The 24,735-nt window shown below is 39.5% G+C and overlaps 1 protein-coding gene across 1 annotated transcript; it reads right to left on the bottom strand.

Annotated features, from left to right (window-relative positions):
* Positions 1-253: 253 nt before the first annotated feature.
* On the bottom strand, positions 254-13,999 carry ttll10 (tubulin tyrosine ligase-like family, member 10). Its single transcript, XM_074644608.1, has 13 exons — positions 13,938-13,999; positions 11,537-11,642; positions 9,328-9,698; positions 8,996-9,152; positions 8,192-8,310; positions 7,839-7,959; positions 7,102-7,187; positions 5,198-5,378; positions 4,921-5,092; positions 3,497-3,637; positions 2,027-2,143; positions 1,838-1,931; positions 254-950 (listed from the first exon to the last, which is right to left on the bottom strand). Exons 3-13 carry the CDS (start codon positions 9,641-9,643, stop codon positions 322-324), a joined length of 2,133 nt encoding a protein of 710 aa, XP_074500709.1. The 5' UTR covers positions 9,644-9,698; positions 11,537-11,642; positions 13,938-13,999; the 3' UTR covers positions 254-321.
* Between the last annotated feature and the right edge of the window lie 10,736 nt (positions 14,000-24,735).

The following is a 24,735-nucleotide window of genomic DNA, read 5'->3' as shown; positions in this document are numbered from 1 at the left end:
TATACTGTGACTTTTTTTTTTTTTAACTTTTTTAGACATACTATACTATGACATTTATTTTTACTTTTTTGACATACTATACTATGACTTTTTTTTCGACATATTATTTATAACTTTTCAAAAAAAATATCGACATACTATAATATTACTTTTTTTTTAATTCTATTTTGCACAAAATATATAAATTAATTCTCATTAAATTTCAATGAGAAGTCATTGCCCCCGGCGGAAACCCTGAAAACAGTACCAGATGTCCGAGTTGTAGATAGACTTTATTTTTATACAAAGCTCTTTAGATTGCAGCTATTTGCAAATAATGCATCACAGTTCGTCTTTCGTCTCATAAACATAGTTTGTGTCCTCTCTGAGCTCTTCTTCAAGTTTGTTCCCACAGACAGGAGGACCAGCATGAGGAGGGAATGGTGTCGTCATCTCTGGAGAACCACAGACGGTGATCCCTGGTGACGACAGCGACGTGATGATCCTTGTCTTCTGCTGATTCACATCATTTGCAGCTTTCGAATGACGATGAAAACTACATTTGCCCAGCTTGAGCTCGACCCGAGGCCTGGGGTTCTTGTTCCCAGCAGGCTGTATGCTTTTGCTGTGTAAATGTGAAGGTCCCTGCACTGACGGAGAGCTTTGATGGAGAGGTGAGGCGGTGATGGATGTGGTGGGACACTGGCCAGACTTTGAACTACTCCGTCCTTCCCCACTTACAAGGTGTGATGGGGGCACAATTTTGTCCTCTGTCCCTGACATGCATCTTCTGAGTACAGTATTTTTGGTGCTTTTCTGGTTGAATTCCCCGTTTGTGTTGTTCTTGCTGCAGGCCAGCACTGAATCAGGTGGAAAAACTCTGTTGTAAAGCAGCACAAAATCCCTCTGACTGGCCAAAGGAAAAATCCTCTGCTTGAGACGACACTTGTTGAAGATCTCCAGAGTTAAATCTAGAGCATGAAGGAGTGACAGCAACAAATTAGTGAAGTAACATAGTTAATATTGGGAACTATGACTGTACCTGTGCATGCAGTGAAATGATGTAAGAACACTTTTGTTTGAGCATGGTGTTAAATTTACACTTTAAAGGCAGGGTTGGTAAAGATTTAAGAAACATTTTTTGTTATATTACTTGAAATTGTCATTACATCCCAAATCTGGTGTGTGGCTGTCGCAGAACAGGAATAAGCCCGTCCAATAATTATATTAGGCCCGAATGTAATGATTGGACAAGCTAGTATGACATGGTTGGTACCAACCGATTTCTTAGGGTTTCTGGTTTCATATACCTGTATCTTCACTCTAGCTTTAAAACTACTACAATCTAAATTCGCAAGTTGTGTTAATGCGTTAAAGAAATTAGTGACGTTAAAACGAATTTGCGTTAACTTTTACAGACGCTAATAAATATATACATACATTTGCATAAAGCAGAATATTTGCCCACTCCCACGTTGATGAGAGTATTAAATACTTGACAAATCTCCCTTTAAGGTTCATTTTGAACAGATAAAAAATTTGATTAATTTGCAATCAATCGGGATTAACTATGGACAATAGCGATTTAATATTTTAAACGATTGGCAACCCTAGTTTGTATATGTTCAATAATGAGGCATGGCATTGGAGATTTGCTAGATTGAAGGAATTTTGGAGCTAGTGCTGCTAGCTACTTTCATTGGAAATGAGTTGTCAACACTTTTTTCAGATCATTTTTAAAAATCTAGTGTACTCTTGCTAGTTTCTCAACATCACCAACCCTGCCTTTAAATATCTACTGAGCCTGGGAAAAAAAATTAACTTTTCTATCTGTATAGATGTAATAACGTAAACTCACCCAGCGTCTCCACAACCGCGCTGGGTATCACTTCCTTCAGCACTTCACAGTTCGTGTGGAGAGCTGGATTACAGTTCATCTCCAACAGCCACACCTATTAAAAACACATGAAGACACGATTAGTCCAGAAACATACACATTAACACACATGTTGAACACCAATCAGATAATCAGCGACGTCTCACCCACCTTGAAGTCCTCGTCAACCATGAAGTCGCAGCCAAACAAATCAAAGAAGCCCAGTCGGCAGTCTAACTGGGATTTGACTGCTAAGAAACACTGCGTCATGATCTGCTGCATGCGCTTCTGATGCACGGAAAGAAAAGACAACCAGCCAGTCAAATTAGGATAAATTATTATATCATTTCTTTACTGATGACTGGCTTTGTGTTGAAACAATTTAGCTGCAATAATATCTTATTTGGTTATTTGGGGCTAGCAAAACAAGGTATAAACACAACATTGACTGTTTGTGTGCTGTTCAGTGCCGGGCAGGGAGCGTACAGTAGGTTTATCAGAACTTTTTATCAAAAAAACAAAACAATAAGCTATTAAAAGCTAAAATTCTTAGTAGAGTAGATATAATTTTGATAAATGCAGCTTTAAACTAAATTACTGTATCTCACTAACTATAGTATATTACCAGCTAACACATAATCTGACAGAAAAGTAAGTTTAAAGACCAAGTTAAGGAAATACTAAGCTACACAAAAACAATCAACACCGCAGAGGACGAGATATCCTGACTTTTGGTACATAAAATGATTTAACCTCCAACAACACTGAATCCTACAATTCCCATAATGCAACTCAGTGGAGTGCCCCTTTAATACATGTATTAATAATAGTTGGTTTCAATCTGCAACCTCACCACTAGATGCTGCCAATCCTACACATCATGGCTTTAACTGAGTACCCCTCGCCTCGCTCAGAGGCCGTCCTTACCATAATAACACTACTTTAGGAGCAACGGAAGTTAGACGGTAGCTGGCGGTACCACGGTTTTGCACTCTGAGGCTCATGTTACTGCAATACGGTGTCCTTCAGGTAACGTAAAAACGTTAATGTCTCTCTCTAGAGCCAGTGTTTGGTTTGTCTGTTCTAGGCTACTGTAGAAACATGGCGGACTCCGCTCATGTAGATATGAAGGGCTCATTCTAAACTAACAAAAACACAATGATTCTTAGTTTCAGGTGATTATACATTAATGAAAACATAGCTATGAATATCATATTCCATTACTGCTAACAGACCCTTGGAAATGTTACACTGTTCCTTTAATAATAAATAAAGTTGAAATCATTTTTCATTTCTATACAGAGTGGCTCTAATAACCGATTAGATTCTTTCTCTATGTATATGGTTCGTTGTATAAACTTCAATGAGTGTCACTATCACACATTGAAGGTTTGAGGTTTCTCTTTAAAAAGTGTAACCTAAAAATGAATAGTTCAAATGTGTAGATTGTGTTTGTTGTAAAGTGCTATGGATAAAAACAACCACCAAACAGCACATTTCATCTAGTAATAACATGATGTATCCTCAGACAGGAATGAGATCATCCAAAACTAACCACAATCTCAATTAGCTGCAAGCACCAACAGCCTTCATTATAATGGTAATTGGTCCCCGAGAGCTACAACACACGGCAGTACTCACTGTGAAGGCGCCCAGCACCCAGTCCCTGGGCAGACCCTTGGCAACCCGAAACCTGTCGTTGACGTAGGTGTTGAAGCTCTCCATGGACCACACAGTGTCCTCCTTTAGTTCGCTGTACAGGGGGTTCTGCTTCTGCATGTACTGGAGACGGACAGCAGGGGGACCAGAGACACATGAGACAGTCAGTGCCACAGCTAATGCTTCATCTATTCAACCTCTCTGGAAATGGAGGACAAGTAATGCAAAGAAGGATGGGATGCAAATATCACTCCAGTATTATCATGAATGATTTTGTCCTTTTAGATTTGTGTTAAATGGAAGTTTACATGGCAAACAGTATAAAAGTCTGTGATTGTGTATCAAGCTGGTGAATTAATAATAAATAAAGTGCCTTTAAACTCCCAAAATGATCAGTGATTTCAGTCCAGTTCCCAGTACTTCTTTTTATTCAATGCAGGCGTACCGGTAATTATGGCTGGAATCGGTACTCCTTTAAAGTATCAACCGAAATAGCTCAGTACCAAGTAGTATTGAAACTTCTCCAGTCAAACGATACCTGCAATCGATCCTTTTTGTGTCCAGATTTCGAAACAAATTAATATTTGTCAGAGCATGTGAGCGGGGAGCGTGAGCAGGAGCACAGAGCAGATTTTTTAAGAAGTTGGATCGTCGCCATATCTCAGTTATCTCTCTTATTGAATGTATCCGTATATTGCGCACAGCGACTACGAAGGATTGTTTCAGACTCGTATAATCCAAACATTTCCAATATCTGCAGAGCGTTAAGTCTAAAAATCAACAGATATTGAAAAGTCACTGCGGTAAAAAAACAAAACATTTTCTCTCCCACTCGCCAAACGCAAAGGACACACCTGTATTAACGGGTCGGTCTAGCAGCAATCAAACGAAACTGACAAGTTATATTCATTAAAGAAAGTTGATTTAATAAAACAAGAACGAGCAGTGTGTGGGGATTGTCACCCAGCAACTGCAAAGAATATCTTCCAAAGTTTGAAAGATATCTACTTGATTTGTCTAACTTACAGGGCAGAAGCCTTATATTACCGTCAGATAAATGATGGAGTAAACACGAATCCGGGGAAAAATGCGTCGTGGTTGCTCGTAGTGTTGGCAGCTGTTTAAAACACGAACAGAACATGTAGGTGTCCTTCGTAAAAGCCTTCAATTTGACTTCAATCCATTTTAAATACATTCGTCTATATTTTTGCACAGCTTTCGCCCACAGTGAAAGAACACATTCGAAAGTGATCTTTTAAAGGCCAGTATGAGCAGATGGAGTGATTACAACAAACTAAATATGGGCTACTGTTTTAAGACAACCCTATCCTTTAAACTTTGACCTGTCAGTGAGTTAACTGTAACCATGGATGTTTTGGTAGAGTATGTACAGTATTAAGGTGTACCTGATTGGTCAGATGGGCAGAGAGGTTGTTGGATCTGGGGTCGTAGAGGTCGCATGTCAGTCGCACATATCCGTGGCGAAAGAAGACCATGTAAGGTTCAGTGCAGGCGATCAGAAGGTAAGAGCGCACATCAAACTTCTTCCCTTTCAGGAGCAGCGGACTCTGGATGTAACTGGGGGAAAAATAGGAAAGGGCAATTTGTCAACAAGATGTTGCCTTTTTGGAGACACAAAATGTGTCCTGATTTTCATTTTAATAGTTCGGTATGTTCACCCACTGTTGGACAATGCGAGCCTGAGGCTGGCGGTGGAGAATATTCCTGTCAGCCTGGCTGTCCTGCTGCAGCTTCAGTCTGAAGGCGTTTACGTCCTCCTGGTTCTTCAGCAGGAAGATCCCTCTGCCCTGGTTCGAACCCGTGGGCTTACAGATCCACAATGGACTCTCATTGTCGCTCTCATCTGGTGACAGTCGTAAAGTTACATCAGGTAAATCAACAAACTTGTGAAATACACAGGTATGAAACATAAAGTCCTACTCTGCTCAGAGATTCAGTGAGACTTCTCAGGTCTGTACTGTTTCAATGTTTTTCTGTTGTGTTCTGTCAATCGGTTGAAATATTTAATCGTGATTAATCGCATGATTGTCCATAGTTAATTGCGATTAATCAAATTTTTTGATCTGTTCAAAACGTACCTTACAGGGAGATTTGTCAAGTATTTAATACTCAGTCTTACCAACATGGGTGTGTGCAAATATTATTGCTTTATGCAAATGTATGTGTATATTTCTTATTGGAAATCAATTAACAACATAAAACAATGACGAATATTGTCCAGAAACCTTCACAGGTACTGCATTTAGCATAAAGTCCCAACAGGCAACAGCAGCTGTCAGTGTGTCAGTGTGCTGACTTGACTATGACTTGCCCCAAACTGCATGTGATTATCATAATGTGGGCATGTCTGTAAAGGGGAGACTCGTGGGTACCAATAGAACCCATTCTTATTTACATATCTTGAGGTCAGAGGTCAAGGGACCCCTTTGAAAATAGCCATGCCAGTTTTTCCTCACCACAGTTTAGCGCAAGTTTGGAGCGTTATTTAACCTCCTTCACGACAAGTTATTATGACATGGTTGGTACCAATATATTCTTTAGGTTTTCTAGTTTCATATGATGCCAGTATCTTCAGTATCTAGCTTTAAAACTGAGCCCGCTACAACCTCCAAAAGATCGATTGCGTGAATGCAATGCAGAAACATAGATAAAAGAAGTCATAGTCAAGTCAGCACACTGACAGCTGTTGTTGCCTGTTGGGCTTGAGTTTGCCATTTTATGATTTGAGCACATTTTTTATGCTAAATGCAGTACCTGTGAGGGTTTCTACACAATATTTGTCATTGTTTTGTTAATTGATTTCCAATAATAAATATATATTTATATATTTATTATAGTAATTTAGGAAACATCTGTATACAGATGTTTCCTAAATTACTCCTAAGCTAGGACTCCTTGCGAGTAATGTTTAGTCTAAGTTATGATCTCTCTTAGAGTACTCTCAGGATGGTTGTTCTTTTCTCTCGTCTTCTTTTCCACAGATTCATCCGTCACCCAGAGATCTAAACCAGCTGTCTGTGTCTTTCTCCTGTTTACTTAGTGATAACCATGTTTGTCATAACCTGTATATCACTTATCATAACTGGGTGTCTGTACAGTATTACTACAAATAATACAGAAACCAGGGAATCGTTACATCTCCAGTCCTAAAAAAATATATATTTTTCTTCAGTCTTAATATTAGATGTATTTTATTTGTCTCAGTCCTGTTGAGCGTCTCTCCTTGTGTTTGTGTCTCAGCCCTGCCCTCTGCTGACTCATCTCTATGGCAACAGCATGTTCCCCTGGTGATATAATCAGGGCCTTATGGGAGGTGGAGTGCATTATTTTCCAACGTCCTCAACCCTCTTGATTAAACAATCACCAAGGCAACTGTTGTCGTAACACTACCAAGCACAAACTATTCTTTCTTTTCATTATTGGATGCTTGACAGGTCATCTTTGATTGATCTTTTTTTACACTGGAGCCTTCTAAATAAACACGAATCCAGTTGAACCAGTGTTGTGTTGTCGTTGCATCAGGATACTTCTGATGAAGTACTACTGAGATGTTTGGGCATTTTTACCTTCCTGCTGGGCAAAGAAAGCCTCCCTCTCTTCCCTCACATCCATGCGGAAGGTATTGGGAATAAACTCCTCCATTTTAAGAGTCCTGTGAAGTACAAAAACACAAGGACGGTGCACAAATGAATGGCTGTGTGTCTTCATCTGTTTGAACCAGCAGGATTGGAAATCAGAATCATGAAAAAATGCGTCATATATTGAGCATCCAAAGCCTACTGAGTTATTTTAGATAAATATTTATTCCACCTTATTTTTAAACTATAAAACCGTGTGTGTTTAAAGGACCATACCTGTGTTTTTACATGTTTTCTTTTCCTAAAAATGAATCATACTCTAGATTACTGCTGACCACTTTTCAAAGCATGCAGTAGTGTTGTAAATGTGTCATCAGACAGACATTTGTTCCTATTAAAGAGATCGTTTGGGTGTTTTTCAGATTGTAAAAGGTTATATCTGAATTCATTTACTATCAATAATAGTTTATATAACTGACACACATAATGCTCAATACCAAGCTTGTGTGATTCAGATGGGAGGCCTGATTTCGGCTGATGCCATTTGGCCGTGTTTATTAAATAGTATCACAGGCTGATATGTCTTTCACTCAGTATTTGCCGAGCCGGGCCTCTATTGAACCTCCATGATGGCACCAGATTGTTGCTAGGAGATTTGTGACACAACTATAAATTATATGAGGGAAATAGCGGTTATATCTGTCTGCTTTTAATACACATAAAACCTCAGTCCTCGTCCGTGGTAGACTTTGCTGCTGACTCGCTCATACTGCCGCAGACTGCTGAGGAGGCCGATCTTAGTGGTGAGCACCTTGTTGTTGGGAATCTGGTACACCAGCTGCTCACCTGGGAACAACAAATGAAGATTTCAAGTTTTCTTTCTGTGAATGGAAGGCAATAATCCTCTTTTCTACTAAAAGCCTAATGAGAACAGAAATGAAACATCAGTTTCATTTCTGAGATACAGATTTCCAATTTTCTTTCTCATTTCCTTAGGGCAGATTGTGCACGTTTTTAAAGTTTATAGTAAAAATAAACAGCATTCAGATTATGTCTAGTGATTAATAAAGTACTGCACCTTCTCTGAAGTTATGGTAGTTGGCTGGTGATTTGGACTCACACCACTTGAGTTTGAAATCCTCCCTGTGCTTGTTGTAAATCCTCTTCCATCCTCTGCTCTCACAGTAACTGATTACTCTAAAGGAAAGGTCCAAAGAAAAATCAATCACAACAATCCAGAGGTCAGGGGGTCACATGTAAAACTAGGTTTTTACTACAGGCTTTTACACACCGGGGGCGTGGCGAATAAAAGACACAAAAATGTGTAATACTTGTCTGTGAATATTTCGCATCAAAACTATTCATACCGGCAGCGACGTGAATTTACGACAGTTGCAATTCAATAAAAGGTTCGAATAGATTTGCGCAGGCAGAGGACCAACTACCGGGATCGTATTGACCCAGAGCAGCGTCTGGCAGTTTGTTAGAAGTAAACTGTTCTATACTCTTAACTACTGTAGGCTATTTTAGTTTCCTTTGAGCAAAATGCTTTAAGTGAATTTTCTTCTGGTAAACAGTTAAGCAGTGTTTATGCCTAGGGCTTTTATTGTGGAAGGTAACAACAGAGGGAGTGGATCTGGTCTGCCTTTGTCAAAATTGAAATAAATAATAAAGTTTGTCGCCTTGGTTCGCACTACAGAGCCTCTGTGTTGTTGTACACTATTGTGTACGTACAGAATATGTCCGTACCGCACAACGTGATTGGTTGATGCCTTTATTCGCAGTGCGAAAGCTCAGATAAAATCAATCTTGTTCTGAAAAATTTTTTCGCCGGACGTTAATGATACTCTCCATGTCCTTTATTTGATATTTGTCTACTTACATTTCAGCCCCATTGGTTCCTCCGAAGAAGTAGAAAGGCCCAGGCCCCCGGGGCTCCTCTGCCTGCTGCTGCAGGTCCCTGTCTGGGTAGGAGCAGGTCGACAAGCCCCTGGGGAAGGACCTCCGGAGGTAACGCTCCACCAGGCCTGCACCTGATACTTTTACATACACAAACACAAAAAAATCCTCTCATACTCACACAAACAAATAAGCTCTATCACTATGTACATCATGTAAATGATGTTGATGAACTGTATTTTGTTATTTTGCCGCAATAAAGGATCAACTTATGGAAAGAACAACAAATGACATCATACTTTTCCCTACACACACCTAAACCTCTATGCCGGCTTCCCTTGTTGACAGTCATGTGGGAAAACCGCTCTCTCTTTTCCTGAGTCTGCCTCTCCTCCCTATGGACCCGCTCTAGTCTAACTTCAGATATCACTTCCTGCACGCCACTATGGTCAGATGACGAAGGCCGTGTTCCTCCCGGCTCCCCCTGCCTCAGGCCCCCTGCAGGCTGGTTGTCCCCACAGGTCACCTCCACGTCCTCCTTCTCTGCTTCTTCCCCTTGTTGCTTCTCCAGTCCGGTCTCCTCCGCCTGATCTTCACAGCAGGGCTTCTTCACCCAGCACTCAGAAGACATGACCTCGCGCTGGTGCAGATTGCTGGTGAAAACCCCTTTATGGTGTGCAGTGACGCTGTAATCAGAAACGGAGACCAGGAATTAGATGTTTTATATTGTGAGTCAGAGCACACTGAAGATTTATGAGGGTAGAGTATGAGAGGAAAAGAAAAGAACCAGTTTAACCTCATTAATAGTACTGTACACATCTGGTATGGTCACATGATATTTTCATTAGCCACGCTACACCCCTCAACTGTCCATCTAGCGCCATCATCGGGTCAACATTTCAATTTCAATGCATAACAATAACCGTACAAAACTACTGATAAACTGTACAATTAACCCGTTTGGGTTAACTCAATGTAAAACAAGCGATTTGAGCAGATAAATTCCTGTGAATATTACATCATAGATGAGTTTATTTATTTTTAATTTTTAACAATCATACATAATTAGCATTGGTTCCTAACCTGGAGGTGGCGAGGCCTTATTCATTTCAGGATATCGCAGCATTTCATTAATTTCTGTAAAGAAAACTAAATGAAAGTTTGGATTATTATTTAAGATATAAACAGGATAAACAACCAAAGAGTTGATAGAGCAATGACCAAGCGTCAGGGAGAAGAAAACACTAAATTGTCAAAAAAAGAAGCCCATTAAATTTGTATGATTGTTAAAACAAACAAAAAAACATAATACAGAGAATTGTATTAAAGTTCATAACAGGGAATTATTATTATTAAATATTCACAGTAAATAATTTGGTCAAAATTGATCTAAATCCTTCATTTTACACAAACTTCCTGCAGTTATGCGTTCACTATTTGGGGTAATTGTACAGTTCATCACTTGTTCTGTACTGTTATTGTTATGCATTGAATATAATATAAAATATCAATAAAATGTCATTTGGGGTTGTCAGTTTACTCCACGATAGAAAAGGGGACCCTTAAGAAAAAAAGTTGGGAACCACTTCTTAATAGGCTTCTTTTTTTTGACAAATGCAGTGTTTTCTTTTCGCAGACGCTTCGCCATTTTTCTATTAGATCTTTGGTTGTTTATCCTGTTTATATCTTAAATAATAATACAAACTTCCATTTAGTTTTCCTCAAATAAATGAATGAAATGCTGAGATATCTTAAAATCAGGAAGGTCTCGCGACCCCCTGTGAAGCTTTGGCAACAACCCCTAGTGGGGGTCGGCACCCCCAGGTTGGGAACCAGTGTGCTAAACATTGGCATGTTAATATTGTCATCGTGAGCATGTTAGCATGCTGATGTAAGCATTTAGCTCAACGCACTAATGTACCAAAGTACAGCCTCACGGAGGCGCTAGCTTGGCTGCAGACACTTGTTGATTAGTATGAATTCTAAACAGCTCGTCATACATTATTTCCCCCTCTAATAACAAGGCTTACATAGCATATCAGTCCATTCAACTGCTCACAGGAAAAAATATATTTTACTATTGACCAGACTGCCGTGTAAATTGACAGATGTGAGGATGTGATGGTCAAGGTATTCAGAGGATTATGCCAAATGATTTTGGTGACCCCCTGACCTTTTGTCTAACACCACCAGTTCAACCTTTGTGCTTGAATGACCATCCTCTGTCAACACTATATCACCTTTCCATCAGAATACATCTTAAATGTTAAGGCTCACTACTGACAAAACTCTTAGTATAGTTTTGTTTGGTTTAATGAACATTTAATCTCCAAAGGGTTGTTAGCACCTGTTAGCATTGTTTTCTTTGTCTGTATTGTTGAAATGTAATATCACATTTGGCAAATGAGAAATTAAAAAAACATTAAAAAGTACAAAGAAAATGTGCTCTCTCTCAAATAGTGTTTTGTATTAGAAGACAGGAGCTGACCTTATTGTAGCTACATTCAGAAGCAAAGGGGTTTACCTGCAACTCCAGCGTCACACACAAGGACAGCCAGACTCCATGAAAACCTACTCAGCCTGTTCTTCTTCTGCCATGTGCGCTCAACCTTGTAGTCCAACGGCCATACCTAGACAAACAGCAAAACCACAGACTGAAGGACAGACTTGACAGAGGTGAAATCACATGTCTGTCAGCAGTTTAGCCCACTGAAATCAGCCGTGTAGTCTGTCACACTGCAAGTAAGCAAACCCACTAGACCAGTGTAAACAATCACCGGTTACTGCGGTAATGGGACCCTTAGCAACAGTTGCCGCTGGTAGATTGAATCTTACAACAACAGCAGCTCAAGACAAACTCAAGATTATGTATCCCACACCTACCCAACCTCCAAGTTTAGCTTCATTCATTATTAATTGCCTGTTAGCCTCTGTTGTGTGAACCCTGCGGTAACATGAGAGCAGAGTGTCAATCAAAATGGATTTGTCGGTTTTCTGGGGTATTATATCCTGACACAAAAGGTAAAATGATATCTTCTACAAGCTCAGTGACACAAAATGTCATAAAAAAGTGAAAATTCTGTCCAGGGTACATGTGTTAAGTAGGGCTGTCAATCAATTAAAATACTTAATCGCGATTAATCACATGATTGTTCATGATTAATCGTGATCAATCGCAAATGAATCATAAATTTTTTAGTATTTAATACTCTTATCAACATGGGAGTGGGCAAATTTGCGTTCTTTATGCAAATGTATGTATATATTTATTATTGGAAATCAATTAACACCACAAAACAATGACAAATATTGATCCAGAAACCCTCACAGGTACTGCATTTAGCATAAAAATATGTTCAAATCATAACATGGCAAACTGCAGCCCAACAGGCAACAACAGCTGTCAGTGTGTCAGCGTGCTGACTTGACTATAACTTGCCCCAAACTGCATGTGATTATCATAAAGTGGGCATGTCTGTAAAGGGGAGACTCGTGGGTACCCATAGAACCCATTTTCATTCACATATCTGGAGGTCAGAGGTCAAGGGACCCCTTTGAGAATGGCCATGACAGTTTTTCAACACCAAAATGTAGCGTAGGTTTGGAGCTTTATTTAGCCTAGTGTGACATGGTTACTACCAATGGATTACTTGTTCCAGTATCACTCTAGCTTCAAAACTGAGTCTGCTACAACCTAAAAATCACAAGTTGTATTAGAGAAATTAGTGGCATTAAAACAAATTTGCGTTAACGCGTTAACTTTGACAGCCCTAATTATTTTATATATCGTATTTATTGTGAACATCATTTATTTTAACATTAATTCATCCAGCTGTTCAAATCATACTTATGAGAGACTAATGTCTGCTATAAATATAATGATTCCAACAGTGATTGATGAATCATATCGTTTCCAGAGCCAAATCCAGTGGCAGGTATGCAGTTGAGCAACATAGTATTTGTCTGCTCGCATTGGCCAACGCACTTATCACCTTTCTGTCTCGGTGATTTGACTCAGGAGGAAACACCCAGGCCCGGCCACGGTTGGCAATTATGCATAATCTCCTCTCTTCCTCCCCAACAGTCTGATAATTGACAGGGGTGGATGCCTCTTAGACCCAGCATCCATGCAACCGTATAATTACACATACAGTGGGGTAACCAGGAGTGACGCATACGCCTAACACCTGTAGTTTAAAAGCGCATTTACACCTAACAGAGGATATTTAGAGCAGGTCGGTCAAACTCTGCTAACAGACGAGAACTTAAATGGGGAACAGCCTCCAAAAATGGCTTTATGGGTATAAGAAGAGACTGATGTTGACAACTGAACAAGATTTAGATTTTAACTTTAACAATCCCAAAAAGCAACAGTCAACTGTCCCTCCATGGTTCATATCAAAAGAAATGCAAACTGTAGGTGTCATCACACGCCATAGTATGTGCTGTTGACTAAAGTTTCAAGAAGGAAGCAAAAAGTCACCAGACAGTCACGCCAGTTCATTGTGTCATTTACACACACTGCAAAATGGCAGCCACAAGAGAGAGCTGCAGCCACAGCACCCCAGTTATTAGAAGCGGGCGTCCCATATTCCTGTTTAACAGAGCTTTGTGTGCGGAGCCAGTGTCAGCCACACCTTGATAAAGAGCCGCCATCTGATAGACACACTGTGCAAAGTGCTGCGTAGGTGGACAAAGAGAACAGGCTTGTTTTACAGCCCTGTCGACCTCATGGTTCACCATCTGCCAAGAGGCTGTGTGTGTATATGAGAATATCCTTGCTTGTGTATTTTGTGTGGCTATCTGTGTGTTCCCATTTTGTATGACATATTTCCCGATTCAAATGTTAATTAATAACTTTCCTATTTTGATTTGATCTCTGTCTGTCAATAGAACAGTGTGGGCCAATACGGGACGCTTTTTACCTTAACTTTCCTTTTGTTTTCTCTGAGTTTCCGCAGGCGGTGCTCTTCTCATTGTCTGTTCAACAGGCCAGTTCTTCTCCTATTTACTAAAAAAAACACATAAAATAGTGTACGCGTTTTCACAAACAGGGTAATGTGTTCTATCAGAGAAGCTAAACATATACGGAGTTATATGACAATTAAACTAATGAATATACTGTATATCATTAGATGAGAAGTATGTGTGTTTGTGTCTGTCTCAGGGCAGTTACACCATAAAGTGTGTGTGTCTTTGGAGACCCGCCCATTCCCATGTCATCTCAACTGTCTCCTGCACCAGGAAGTGCTCAGCAATTACAGGGATGCAGCCTGCAGCAGTGGTGTCCCTACACAACCCATTATCAGGAGGGATTCTCCTTGTCAAGGTGTTATACTGGAAGGAATGGAGTTAAGTTTCGATGTAAAGAAAGGCTCGTCTCAATAGGGTCTCTCTGTCTCCCGCTATTCATGATTTCCTTACAGAATTACACCGGGAAAGCAGAGGGGACTGTTGTAGAGGGGGGGGGGGGGACATTTTGTTCCCAAGGTCTGTATTCACTCATTTACACTGGTGACAAATGCAAGATGGAGACACAAAGACATCGAGTTTCACCAAGACTGGTTTTAACATGGGAAAATGTACATGGATTATACAAATGTCTGTCCTCACATAAACAGCTGTTTAGAGGCAGATATGTAAAAAAAAAAAAAAAAAAAATTTAATATGTCATTGTTGCCTTTATAAAGAGCAAAAGTCCCTCCCCTTCCGGCGGACCGACATGGGACCTTATTTCAAAAAAAACATGTACGATAATTTGATCCCATTTAAATTGCGCCATGAATCACACATATGATGTTTGTCAATTTAAACGATCATTTTGCAAGTCAAGAAAGTCAAAGTTTGTCGTAGGTTTGTCGTAGTATCATTTAGTTTTGTGTGAAACCGCTCAGTGAACTACATCTCTCGTCTTGCACAGTATAAGTCATGTGTATAATAAATACGCCACCTGATGTGTTTTATCCGTTTCAAGTATGAAACAGGCATTGTAGCTTCAGCGAGAGAGACGCCACTTGCACGACTTTTGGGTGTTTAGTCTTTCTAATTACGTACTTTCACACTCTCATAGTTCAACAGTTTTACTACAAAAGTGCAACTTCCTTGACTTGCAAAATTATCATTTAAATGGATAAACATATGTGATTCATGCCGCAATTTAAACGGGATCAAACAGGATATTTGTCTCTCGCCGTAGACTACCATTCATATGTTTTCCAAAATAAGGTCCCATGGGGTCCACCGGAAGGGGAGGGATTTGCCTCTCTATAAAGGCAATAATTACATTTTCTTTAACATATCTGCGTCTAAATAACTGTGTGCCGTTGAGGGTTTACGGCTGTGACATTTTCAGATTCACTTTAACCCTATCGCAGTGATTAGTCATCACAAACGTTGGGAAATGATGAGGTGTATGTGATAAACATGATGTAAAAACACTGATATGGCTCCTAAATAAAGACTTCATGTACTCCAAGCAGCTTTGGTATTTCACACTATCATCACGAGGTGCTAAGGTGGAGAAAAGCTGCTTCAGTCCCGCCCAGATGAGCCTCTATGATAACTGTAAATGCAGCGAAACATGTACATGATGCATACTGGATTAACGTCATTCAGTATGTTGGTTACACCCTCTGGAGTTATGAAAAGACACACGAGCAATACCACTTGAAGTGGAAAATGACAGTATCTGGCAAGATATTTAGGCCTCAGTTAATGGGATATAAGCACCAGTAATTTATCACATACCCCTAATTAAAAAAGTAATACAAATAGGGAAACTTATGTACTTCTGATTATACACAATTATCATATTTCAGATCTTCAAATTACCAGCCACGCCTCCATAATGATAAAATCCCCATGCATTATCTCTCTGTTTAACTACCATCAGTGTCTTGAGTGTAACTGAGTGAACTTACCTGAGGTGAGTCCATTCAGCTACTGTGGAAATTTACCAGCAGTTATGAAAGAAAAGACAGCCAAGTCTGCAGAAAAAGACCTGTTGAAAATGAGATCAGGAGCGTATTATTAGAAATATACTGGCAGCAGTGCTAATGTGTGCTCATGTGTTTGTGTACATTAGCTAAGCTTCAGTATCTCAGCCTGCCAGTCTTCATGTCTAACACAAAGCTAACAAGCCAAGTTTGCCAGAAGGCTAAAATGAGCTTTGCATTTGACAGGACACGTCTACTGAAGTGGTTGTTTTGCATTTAACACCATTGCTATCAGCTAAAGTAACTAAAACAACGTTAGCTTAAGTAGCACATGTTACAGGGTCACTTACAAGCCCGTGAAGCCCGTCTTGCAAAACAGTGTTGGCGGCGGTCGGAGGACGCGGGGGAGACCGTAGCTTTGGTCTCCAGGGCCGGAGTCTCTGCTGTACTCTGCTCCTCTGCCTGCCTTCACTCACACACTGCGCTCGTTCTCGCTATTTCGCTCCACTCTCACGTGCATGCGCGCACACTACACACTGCAGAAGAGTTAGTAGCTCTGAGAATATCTAGTGAATGTACAGTGGACGTTTGTGCAGAAATAACTGCTGCAGCTCCTCCAGACCAACAGAGGTTTCCCGTGTCTTGTGAAGTGACGGGGCTGTGCAGCGAGAAACGTTATCGTCTCGTTACCGACCGGGTGCCGCTGTCTCCCTGCTCACTCCGGCTGCGGTCGGAGATGACAACGTTACTCGCTGAGGAGCCCCGCCAGGCTGAGGCAGGAAAAGCCAACACTAGGATCAGCAGTGATTCATGGAGAGACCTTTGTCTGGTCAGCTAACATTACTGCCAAGCAGCTGAAATATAGAGTGATATTGTGGTTTTAGCTGACGTGTGTCGCCTCACTGTTTTGAGCGATGCTCGTTCATGTCTATGTAGAGCGAGCACTTGCACGAGCCCGACGCTGACTTTCATTGACTTAACGGCCACAGGTGTCGCTGTTAACAAGCATTTCTGATTCTTACAAACAGTCCCTTTAATATATGTTTTTAGATCATGTTGTCAGAGTTCAACCACATACAAGCCACAGTCTGCCACTGAGGAAATGCAACAAACAGACTGAGGTGCTGATGTTAAACTAGCATCCAGCCTGACAGTTTTACCATGAAATTTTGGTTTAACGTTAGTACACCTCATGGAACTAACCCTAATCGCATAATTCACTCACAAACTCACCCATTCATGTCTAGCATTGGCTGCAGGTGGCAAAAAGTATGACTTCCTGTCCTCTCTAACCTGCTGCTGCTGCTGTTGTTGTTTTTCTTACTGATAGGTGGTGCAGTTGGACAGACTGTTGCTTCTGGTCTGAAACTGCTATTTTGATTATATTGGCTGTTCAGAGGAAATAAGACATTGTTGAAATGTTGTGGTCATGTTTGGCAAATTAATTAACTGTAGCTGCCAACAGTTGCTACTCAGTCATTTTCATTGTTTCGAATGACACTGTGAATTGTTCCTACACCTGTACCATGGATAGTGTTACATTGTTGTTGCTGTAGACTTTTTCAAACTTGACAACATATATAAACTTTCTTAATGGCCTCTTTTTGTATTTCCTGTTGCAATGTTTGTTTTAGCTGACAGGAAGTAATCTTGAACCAAAGTCGTTGCCCTAGAAAACAGAATGGAAAAAGTCTATATATAATGTTGCATTAGCGTTCTAAAATAGCCCTCCTTTTACCTTTTTGACAAGTAGACGCAGGTAAACACACCCAGTTTCAATGTTTAGGGAGCAACTTTAGGCCGGAAGGCATCATGGGTGATGTGTCTCTGCAGTGTGGTTTCTCTTAAATAGATGCCATTTTGTGTCTGTTGATCACCAGTTACCAGAAAGGTGAAAGGTGACTCGAGTGTGAATGCTAGAGATTAATGATTAAGTCGTCTTCCTCTCAGGATTTGGATCTTTGTTTGTATAAGCTGTAACAGGAAGTCATTTCAATCACCTATGAACCACAGAAAATCGATTAGTTGTTTTGTCTATAAAATATCAGAAAGTGGTGAAAAATGTGTTTCCCAAAGCCCAAGATGACGTCCTGAAATGTCTGGTTTTGTCCACAACTCAAAGATATTCAGTTTACCGTCATAGAGGAGTAAAGAAACCGGAAAATATTCACATTTAAGAAGCTGAAATCAGAGAATTTTGACTTTTTTTTTCTTAAACAAATTGCTCAAACCAATTAATAGATTATCAAAATAGCTGCTGATTAATTTGATCGCTGACAACTAATTGATTAATTGTTGCACCTCTACTTTTGGGATGAATTTGCGATTAACTATGGACAATAATGCAATTAATCGCAATTAAATATTTCAATCGTTTCACAGCCTTAGTCTGAATGTATCTGATATATTCTGGACTGAATATTTGTACATATACATTTCTAATATGTGTGCTGTGTCTTCACATTGAGGGTCTAATGTGAAACCATGTTCCAAGCAGAAGATGCCAGAACTGGTGTTTCTTGTTTAAATACTTAAAAGTGTGTTATACGATGTTGAGAGCAAAGCATGTACTGTAAGTATAATACAGGGCACAGATTGCATGGGTGCTTCCAGATACTCCTTCCTACAGTATGTCCTTGACCGAGGCATCGGCCTCAGAACTGAAGTGAAAATGCAGTGGGAAAATATTCTCACAGGGATGACTACAATCTAATTTAAACGTGCCTTAATCAGTTCCACTCCTCTGTGACTGACAGCTCCTCGGATGTGCTGTATACGTCAGCACACTTGCAGGTATGTCACGGCCGTTTAGCCTCTGCTGTGCTCCCGTTCCACCCCAGTGGCAAACCCAGCTAAGTGAATATGTAACCTCCTCTTCCACAGCCGGCAGAAGTGCAGGAATCTGGTCAGACTGCACCAAGCATGCACAGACCAGCGCAGGAATCCTCCACAGGCTCTCTGCCAGTCAGGAATGTGATTCAGTGGTGTGATGTCACCAACGGGGGGGGGGGGGAAGTACCTAATTACCTCTTGTTACTGTACAGTACAGTGTTTTTGTTTCTATTTTTTACTAACACACTGTTTTAACTGTAGTGTCTTTCTTTGCTGCGGTGTAAAACCATGTGCGTCACAAATCAAAGTGATAATTTATAAAAGGCGAAAGGTAGATTTTCTAATAAGGCAATTTCAGGACATATTTTAAAGTCAGATTTGTTTGTTATAAAACAATATACAGTAATTACAGCTGATCTGCACTATTGGTGTCGACCTGTGTTAGTAACAAGACATAATAATGTGGATTTATTTATTTATTTTACTTTTTTATCACAGATTCTATAAATACATACATTTCAGAATTGTTCAGATTAATTAATTGTAATTATTTTTTTATTTTACCTATGAAGATTGTTTTAGCAGCAATTCATTTCTATTTTGGTACACAAATACAGTCTGAATTTTGGTGCTCTTTCCACTTGGAGATATACGTTTAAAATGGCTGCCCTCCGGTTGTTTGTGGCCCAAATAACACCGAGGTTCTCAATTATGTTTCAGCCAAGGACTCATTAAAAGATAGAGAATATACCGGGGACCCCCTCATGTGTGTCCCTTGGCCTACTTTTTTACACTTCTATATTCTTAGTTATATGAAAGAACAACACAAGAGAAATGTATTAGGAATATATTAGACATGTTTGCAGATTCTAAGAGTTATAGATTTGTTAGATTAGAACATATATATGAATTATTATAGATTTTAAAATGTAAATATTATTTGTTGAACTATGAAACCTTTTATAAAACAAAATGTTTTAATAGTTTAATTAAATTAATCTGAAAACTTTTCATGGACCCCTGAGAATCACAGCAATAACACACACCTTTCACTGATACTGAACAAATACTTGTACTTTGCTAAAACTATTAAAATGATACATAGATACATACAAATTGTGTATATTACATTACTGTAATTATTTCCTGTAATATGCCGCTTGAAGAATACCACTTTTTAAGCCCCTGGAGGCTTTTTAGGCAATACAACATTACATTATATCTTTTTTTATTTTGTATGTGTAAATAAAGAAACAAAACAAACATATTAAACCGTAAAACTCAAAACAGATCTGCACAGCATTCTTGCCCCACCATGTTACATGTTACATGTCTCTGATCTATTCAAGTGTCCCAGTAAGCCATGTCAGTGTGACAGTGAGCCAGCACGCACAATACCAGGACCCTGAAACTAAATCCAGCCATCATTAATCTTATTATTGAACGTAAGATATTTTAACATATCATCAATGGAAAAACAGGTGTGACAAGTCAAAATATCTTCTGTGAAAAAAGGCTGTTTAAGCCCGAATACCTACATCAGCTTTATATTACTGACCTGAGGGCAATATGAGAAAACTATAAACATGCTTGTTATGGTGTATCATTTAAACACAGATACTCATGATAGTACATTATATAGAGGCCTAAACACAGAATTATGTTTCTCTGCAGTGTGGTTTCTCTTAAATAAATGCCATTTAGTGTCTTTTGATCACCGTCCCATGAAAGGTGAAAGGTGACTCTGCTGTGGATGTGGGAGATTAATGATCAAGTTGTCTTCCTCTTAGAATTTGGATCTTTATTTACAGATTTACAGAAATCATGATGATTTATAGACAATAGTATACTTGGAAGTAGGGCTGCAACTAAAGATTATTTTCTCGATTAATTGATTAGTTGTTTGGTTTATAAAATGTCATAAATGGTGAAAAATGTCAATCAGTGTTTCCAAAAGCCAAAGATGACGTCCTCAAATGTCTTGTTTTGTCCTGAACTCAAAGATATTCAGTTTACTGTCATAGAGGAGTAAAGAAACCAGAAAATATTCACATTTAAGAAGCTGGAATCAGAGAATTTTGACTTTTTTTCATAAAAAAATTACTCAGACCGATTAATCAAAATAGCCGGCGAGTAATTTAATAGTTAACAACTAATCGATTAATCGTTGCAGCTTTACTTGGAAGGAGAAAACAGACTTCCAGCTAAAGATAAATAGATAATAATTGACTTTATTGATCCCCATTAGGGAAATTGTGGTGTTACAGCAGCAATTTACATAGATCACCAAAAACGTGCACAAGGTAGGTACGAAAAACACTGTATTTACAAATCTCTATATAAATGTACATACCAACTACTTTAAACTAGATAAAAGAATATAAAGGTAAATATATTAAACTTCCAATTATTCTTTTTGTTCTATTTTTCTCCACACAGTTTAGTGTACACACAAAAAATAGGATATAATATTTCTTATACTGACAAACTCTTTCTTTGTGGAAAAAGCATGAATGTGAGCCTCCCCAGCAGGTGAGCTCAATGAGGCCCGAGGCCTGTTATGTTAAACGGCTAAATGGTTTTTGTGTTTGTGTTCCAACTGATAAAATCAGATCTGCGTTTAACCAGTCAACTGAAGCTCTGAGCTAACAGGCCTAATTAAACACCGCAGCTATTGACTCTGTGTGCTGAGAGAGGGAGAGAACAGTGCTAAAATAAATTAAAATGTAACCATATAGACTAAGCGTATGCATTTCAGTAGGCAAAAGCTACTGCAAGTCGCCCCTGGCAGTGAAAACACGCCTTGTGCTCGTCGGTTTATCAAGCTAGCCTACTGTGTGCTGCCACAGACTGGGACACAATGAGGGCTTAGCTGATGGGGGGACCTCATGGGTAAATTGAGGCATTTAAAAAGAAGCTCTGTTCAGCAGTAACCTGATCCACACCTGACTGGGGCTCGGCATTCCGGTCTGGCCGAAGGGAGAGTTCACAATGACCAGAGAAACGGCTACAAAGAGCCGGCACACAGGAGAACTGAATCAAATGTTTAAAAAAAGAAAAATTCCAGAAAGAGAAAATGAACAAGAGAGGCATCTCAAATTGTATCCACTTTTATTGAATCTTTTCTTTTACATTTCATAAAATCATACCACAGTAAATACAGTTAACATTATGTACAGAGCTGTGTGCATTGTTCTACTGTACCTGGAGCAAAGCCAAGTCCCCAGAAGGAATTCAGTTATTGCAGTAAGAGGAAGAAAGCAGATCTTTCAACAGATAAAAGCATTTTCTATAATACATTTTTTTCACATTCCTGATAGAAAACTAATTTACGGCGCGGCGCTCGTCGAGAAAAGCCTGTCTCATCCCGGACTGCTGCTCAGTGGAGAAACTTTGACTCAAGTCACGTGGAAGAAACCCCGAGAAATCAATCAATCTTCCAGTGCAAGGATCACAGTTCCATAGTCATCATCATTCAGCCCCATCTGCCACCGCTATAAATATGTTGATGCGCTTCCCTGGACTGCCCAATAATGTCAATAATACGCTGCATGTCAGACGCACGAGAGCGAGAGAGGGAGGAAGTAAGAGAGCAGAAGGTAATGCCATTTAATGGACGGCATTACCAGACAGTATTAGACACCAATAATTACATCTAACCATGTCTGGTAAGACGCCTATCAACAGGCTGGAAGGATGACCTCTGAGCGTTCACCTGTGCAAAGAGGAAGAAGAGAGCTGGAGGGAACAGAGCGGTGTAGCAGAAACAGGCTGAAATGAGCAGTTCCTCTTTGGTTGCAATCACAGATCCTAAACACGCTACACTTTCATTCATTCGTACATTTAAATCCGCCCAGCATGCAGAGAAAGAAGCCCAAACCAAGGCGTGAAGCAAAGTGAGCTAGGTAAATTCTACATTAATACGCAAATATGTGACGCCGACACAAAGAAAAGGGACAACTGGAGAACAAAAAAAAAAAAGCTGTTTCTGTGGCTTGGATAATGGAGCTGGGTGGGCAAATAAAGGTGCGGCTCAATATTTGCGGGGTAATTCTCCCTCCTTAAACAAACACTAGGCCTCTGCTTGCTCCATGTCTATTATTTACCTGTTTCTCCAGTCTGTTTGACGGCTCTACCCATTAAATTCATATTTAAGTCCAGACATTCACCGTCTTCAGTTCAGTAATATTTAATCTCTTAACGATGTAAGAAATCAGTGTAAATTTGCTTAACACACTACCTAAAGTCCTTTTTTGTTCCATTGTGTGTGTACTTAAAACACTTATTGTCTTTTTGTGGATAAAAGCCTGGAGAGCAGGGAGGAGGCCACAGTGTCTGTACTGTAGTCTCAGTTATTTTACCAGTAAAGCACTCCCAGGTGAGCTCATGTGTCAGTTTCAGGATGTGCCACGCAGGTAAGGCTAGTCGGACCAATCACTGCCACACAACACAAAGACCAACGCTGTTCAGTGGAGGGAACAAGGAAATAAGGCCCTGCAGGACCGGTGGAACCGTCAACCGACTGCTATTCTTTAACTTGGGTGGGGTAGGGTTGCCATAAAAGTTTGAAAAAAAGACAGGGAAGTAATAAAAGAGGTAAAAAAAAGAAACATAAAAGCTGACCTTTACGACCATTACTGCATAAAAGACCTCTTTCTCCTTTCTCCTTCAACAAACTCAAACTGGTTTCAAAATAAAAGGCTCAGACATAAATGTTCATGTATTTTTTCACTGCAAAAACGCAAAATCTTACCAAGAAGATTTGTCTAATTACTCGTCAAAATATCTCACTTTCGCACTATAACACTTTTACCTAACAAGCAACATTTCAGTGAGATAAAGGAACTTGTTGTGACAATGCATCTTAAATATTTTAGGGGAAAAAAATACTACTTTTCAGCATTACACTTCCTAATACTAGCAAAATACAGCTCAAAATGAGTTTTCCCAGCTAATTTCAAGATATCTTTTTATCCCGAAAGGCCTGAATATTACATCTTAATTCAAGAAATCTTACCAAGTACATTTGTCTAATTACTAGTCAAAATATCTAACAACCCTTTCACCTAACAAGTAATATTTCAGTGAGATATAGGGACTTGTTTTTAGACAATGCATTTTGAATATCTTATGGGAAAAAAATACTACTTTTGAGTGTTACAGGCTTATTGTGACACACAACACTAGTGAAATATAGCTCAAAATGAGTTTTTCTTGCTAATTTCAAGATACATTTTTATGTCGAAAGGCCTAAATATTACAACTTAATTCAAGAAATCTTACCAAGCAAATTTTCACTTGTTCCATTGGCAGATTTTTTTAACTTATTTTAAGCAAAAACACCTTGTATTCACTGCTTTTTTACTCATTTTTGAAGTGGCCTTTTTCCTCTGTCTGTCAACACCATCTGTATCCTTTTTATTTGTAACTGATCGACACACAGCCTTTGGCATCTATAAAGACAAGTGTGTGGTAAACAAAAGAAAGCTAACCTGTTTTTACCCTGAATTTACTTAAAAAGTAAAACACTTAAATATAGACCAAATATACAGATCCAACCTAATTAGGTTTACCTTTCAATGAAGACGTCTAAGGAGTCTTAACAGTCATTCACACTTATGGATTTAACATTTGACGACCACAGTCACCCAGGAAACATCGTTACCAGACAGTGTTAGAACAACAGTTGTACAATCCAGCACTGTAAGGTAAGATGGATCCTGAGAGCCATTTCTTCCGCTGCTCAGGTATTTGAGTCGATCCAGGGGGGCCCGGGCTTTAGCTAACGTTGCTAAAGCGGTTTGTCTGGTTGCAGTCCGCAGATGACTATCATCATCATTACCAGGCAGTATTAGAGAGAGTGATGATATCCAATGCTGCCTCGTAAGATGGAGATAATCACCCAAACGTCTCATTACTACACTGATATGTTTGGTAGTAGAACATAATGTGTTAT

The sequence above is a fragment of the Sebastes fasciatus genome, chromosome 8 (genome assembly GCF_043250625.1).
Source record: "Sebastes fasciatus isolate fSebFas1 chromosome 8, fSebFas1.pri, whole genome shotgun sequence".
NCBI classification, from domain to species: Eukaryota; Metazoa; Chordata; class Actinopteri; order Perciformes; family Sebastidae; genus Sebastes; species Sebastes fasciatus.
This window is presented reverse-complemented; position numbering and strand designations above follow the sequence as displayed.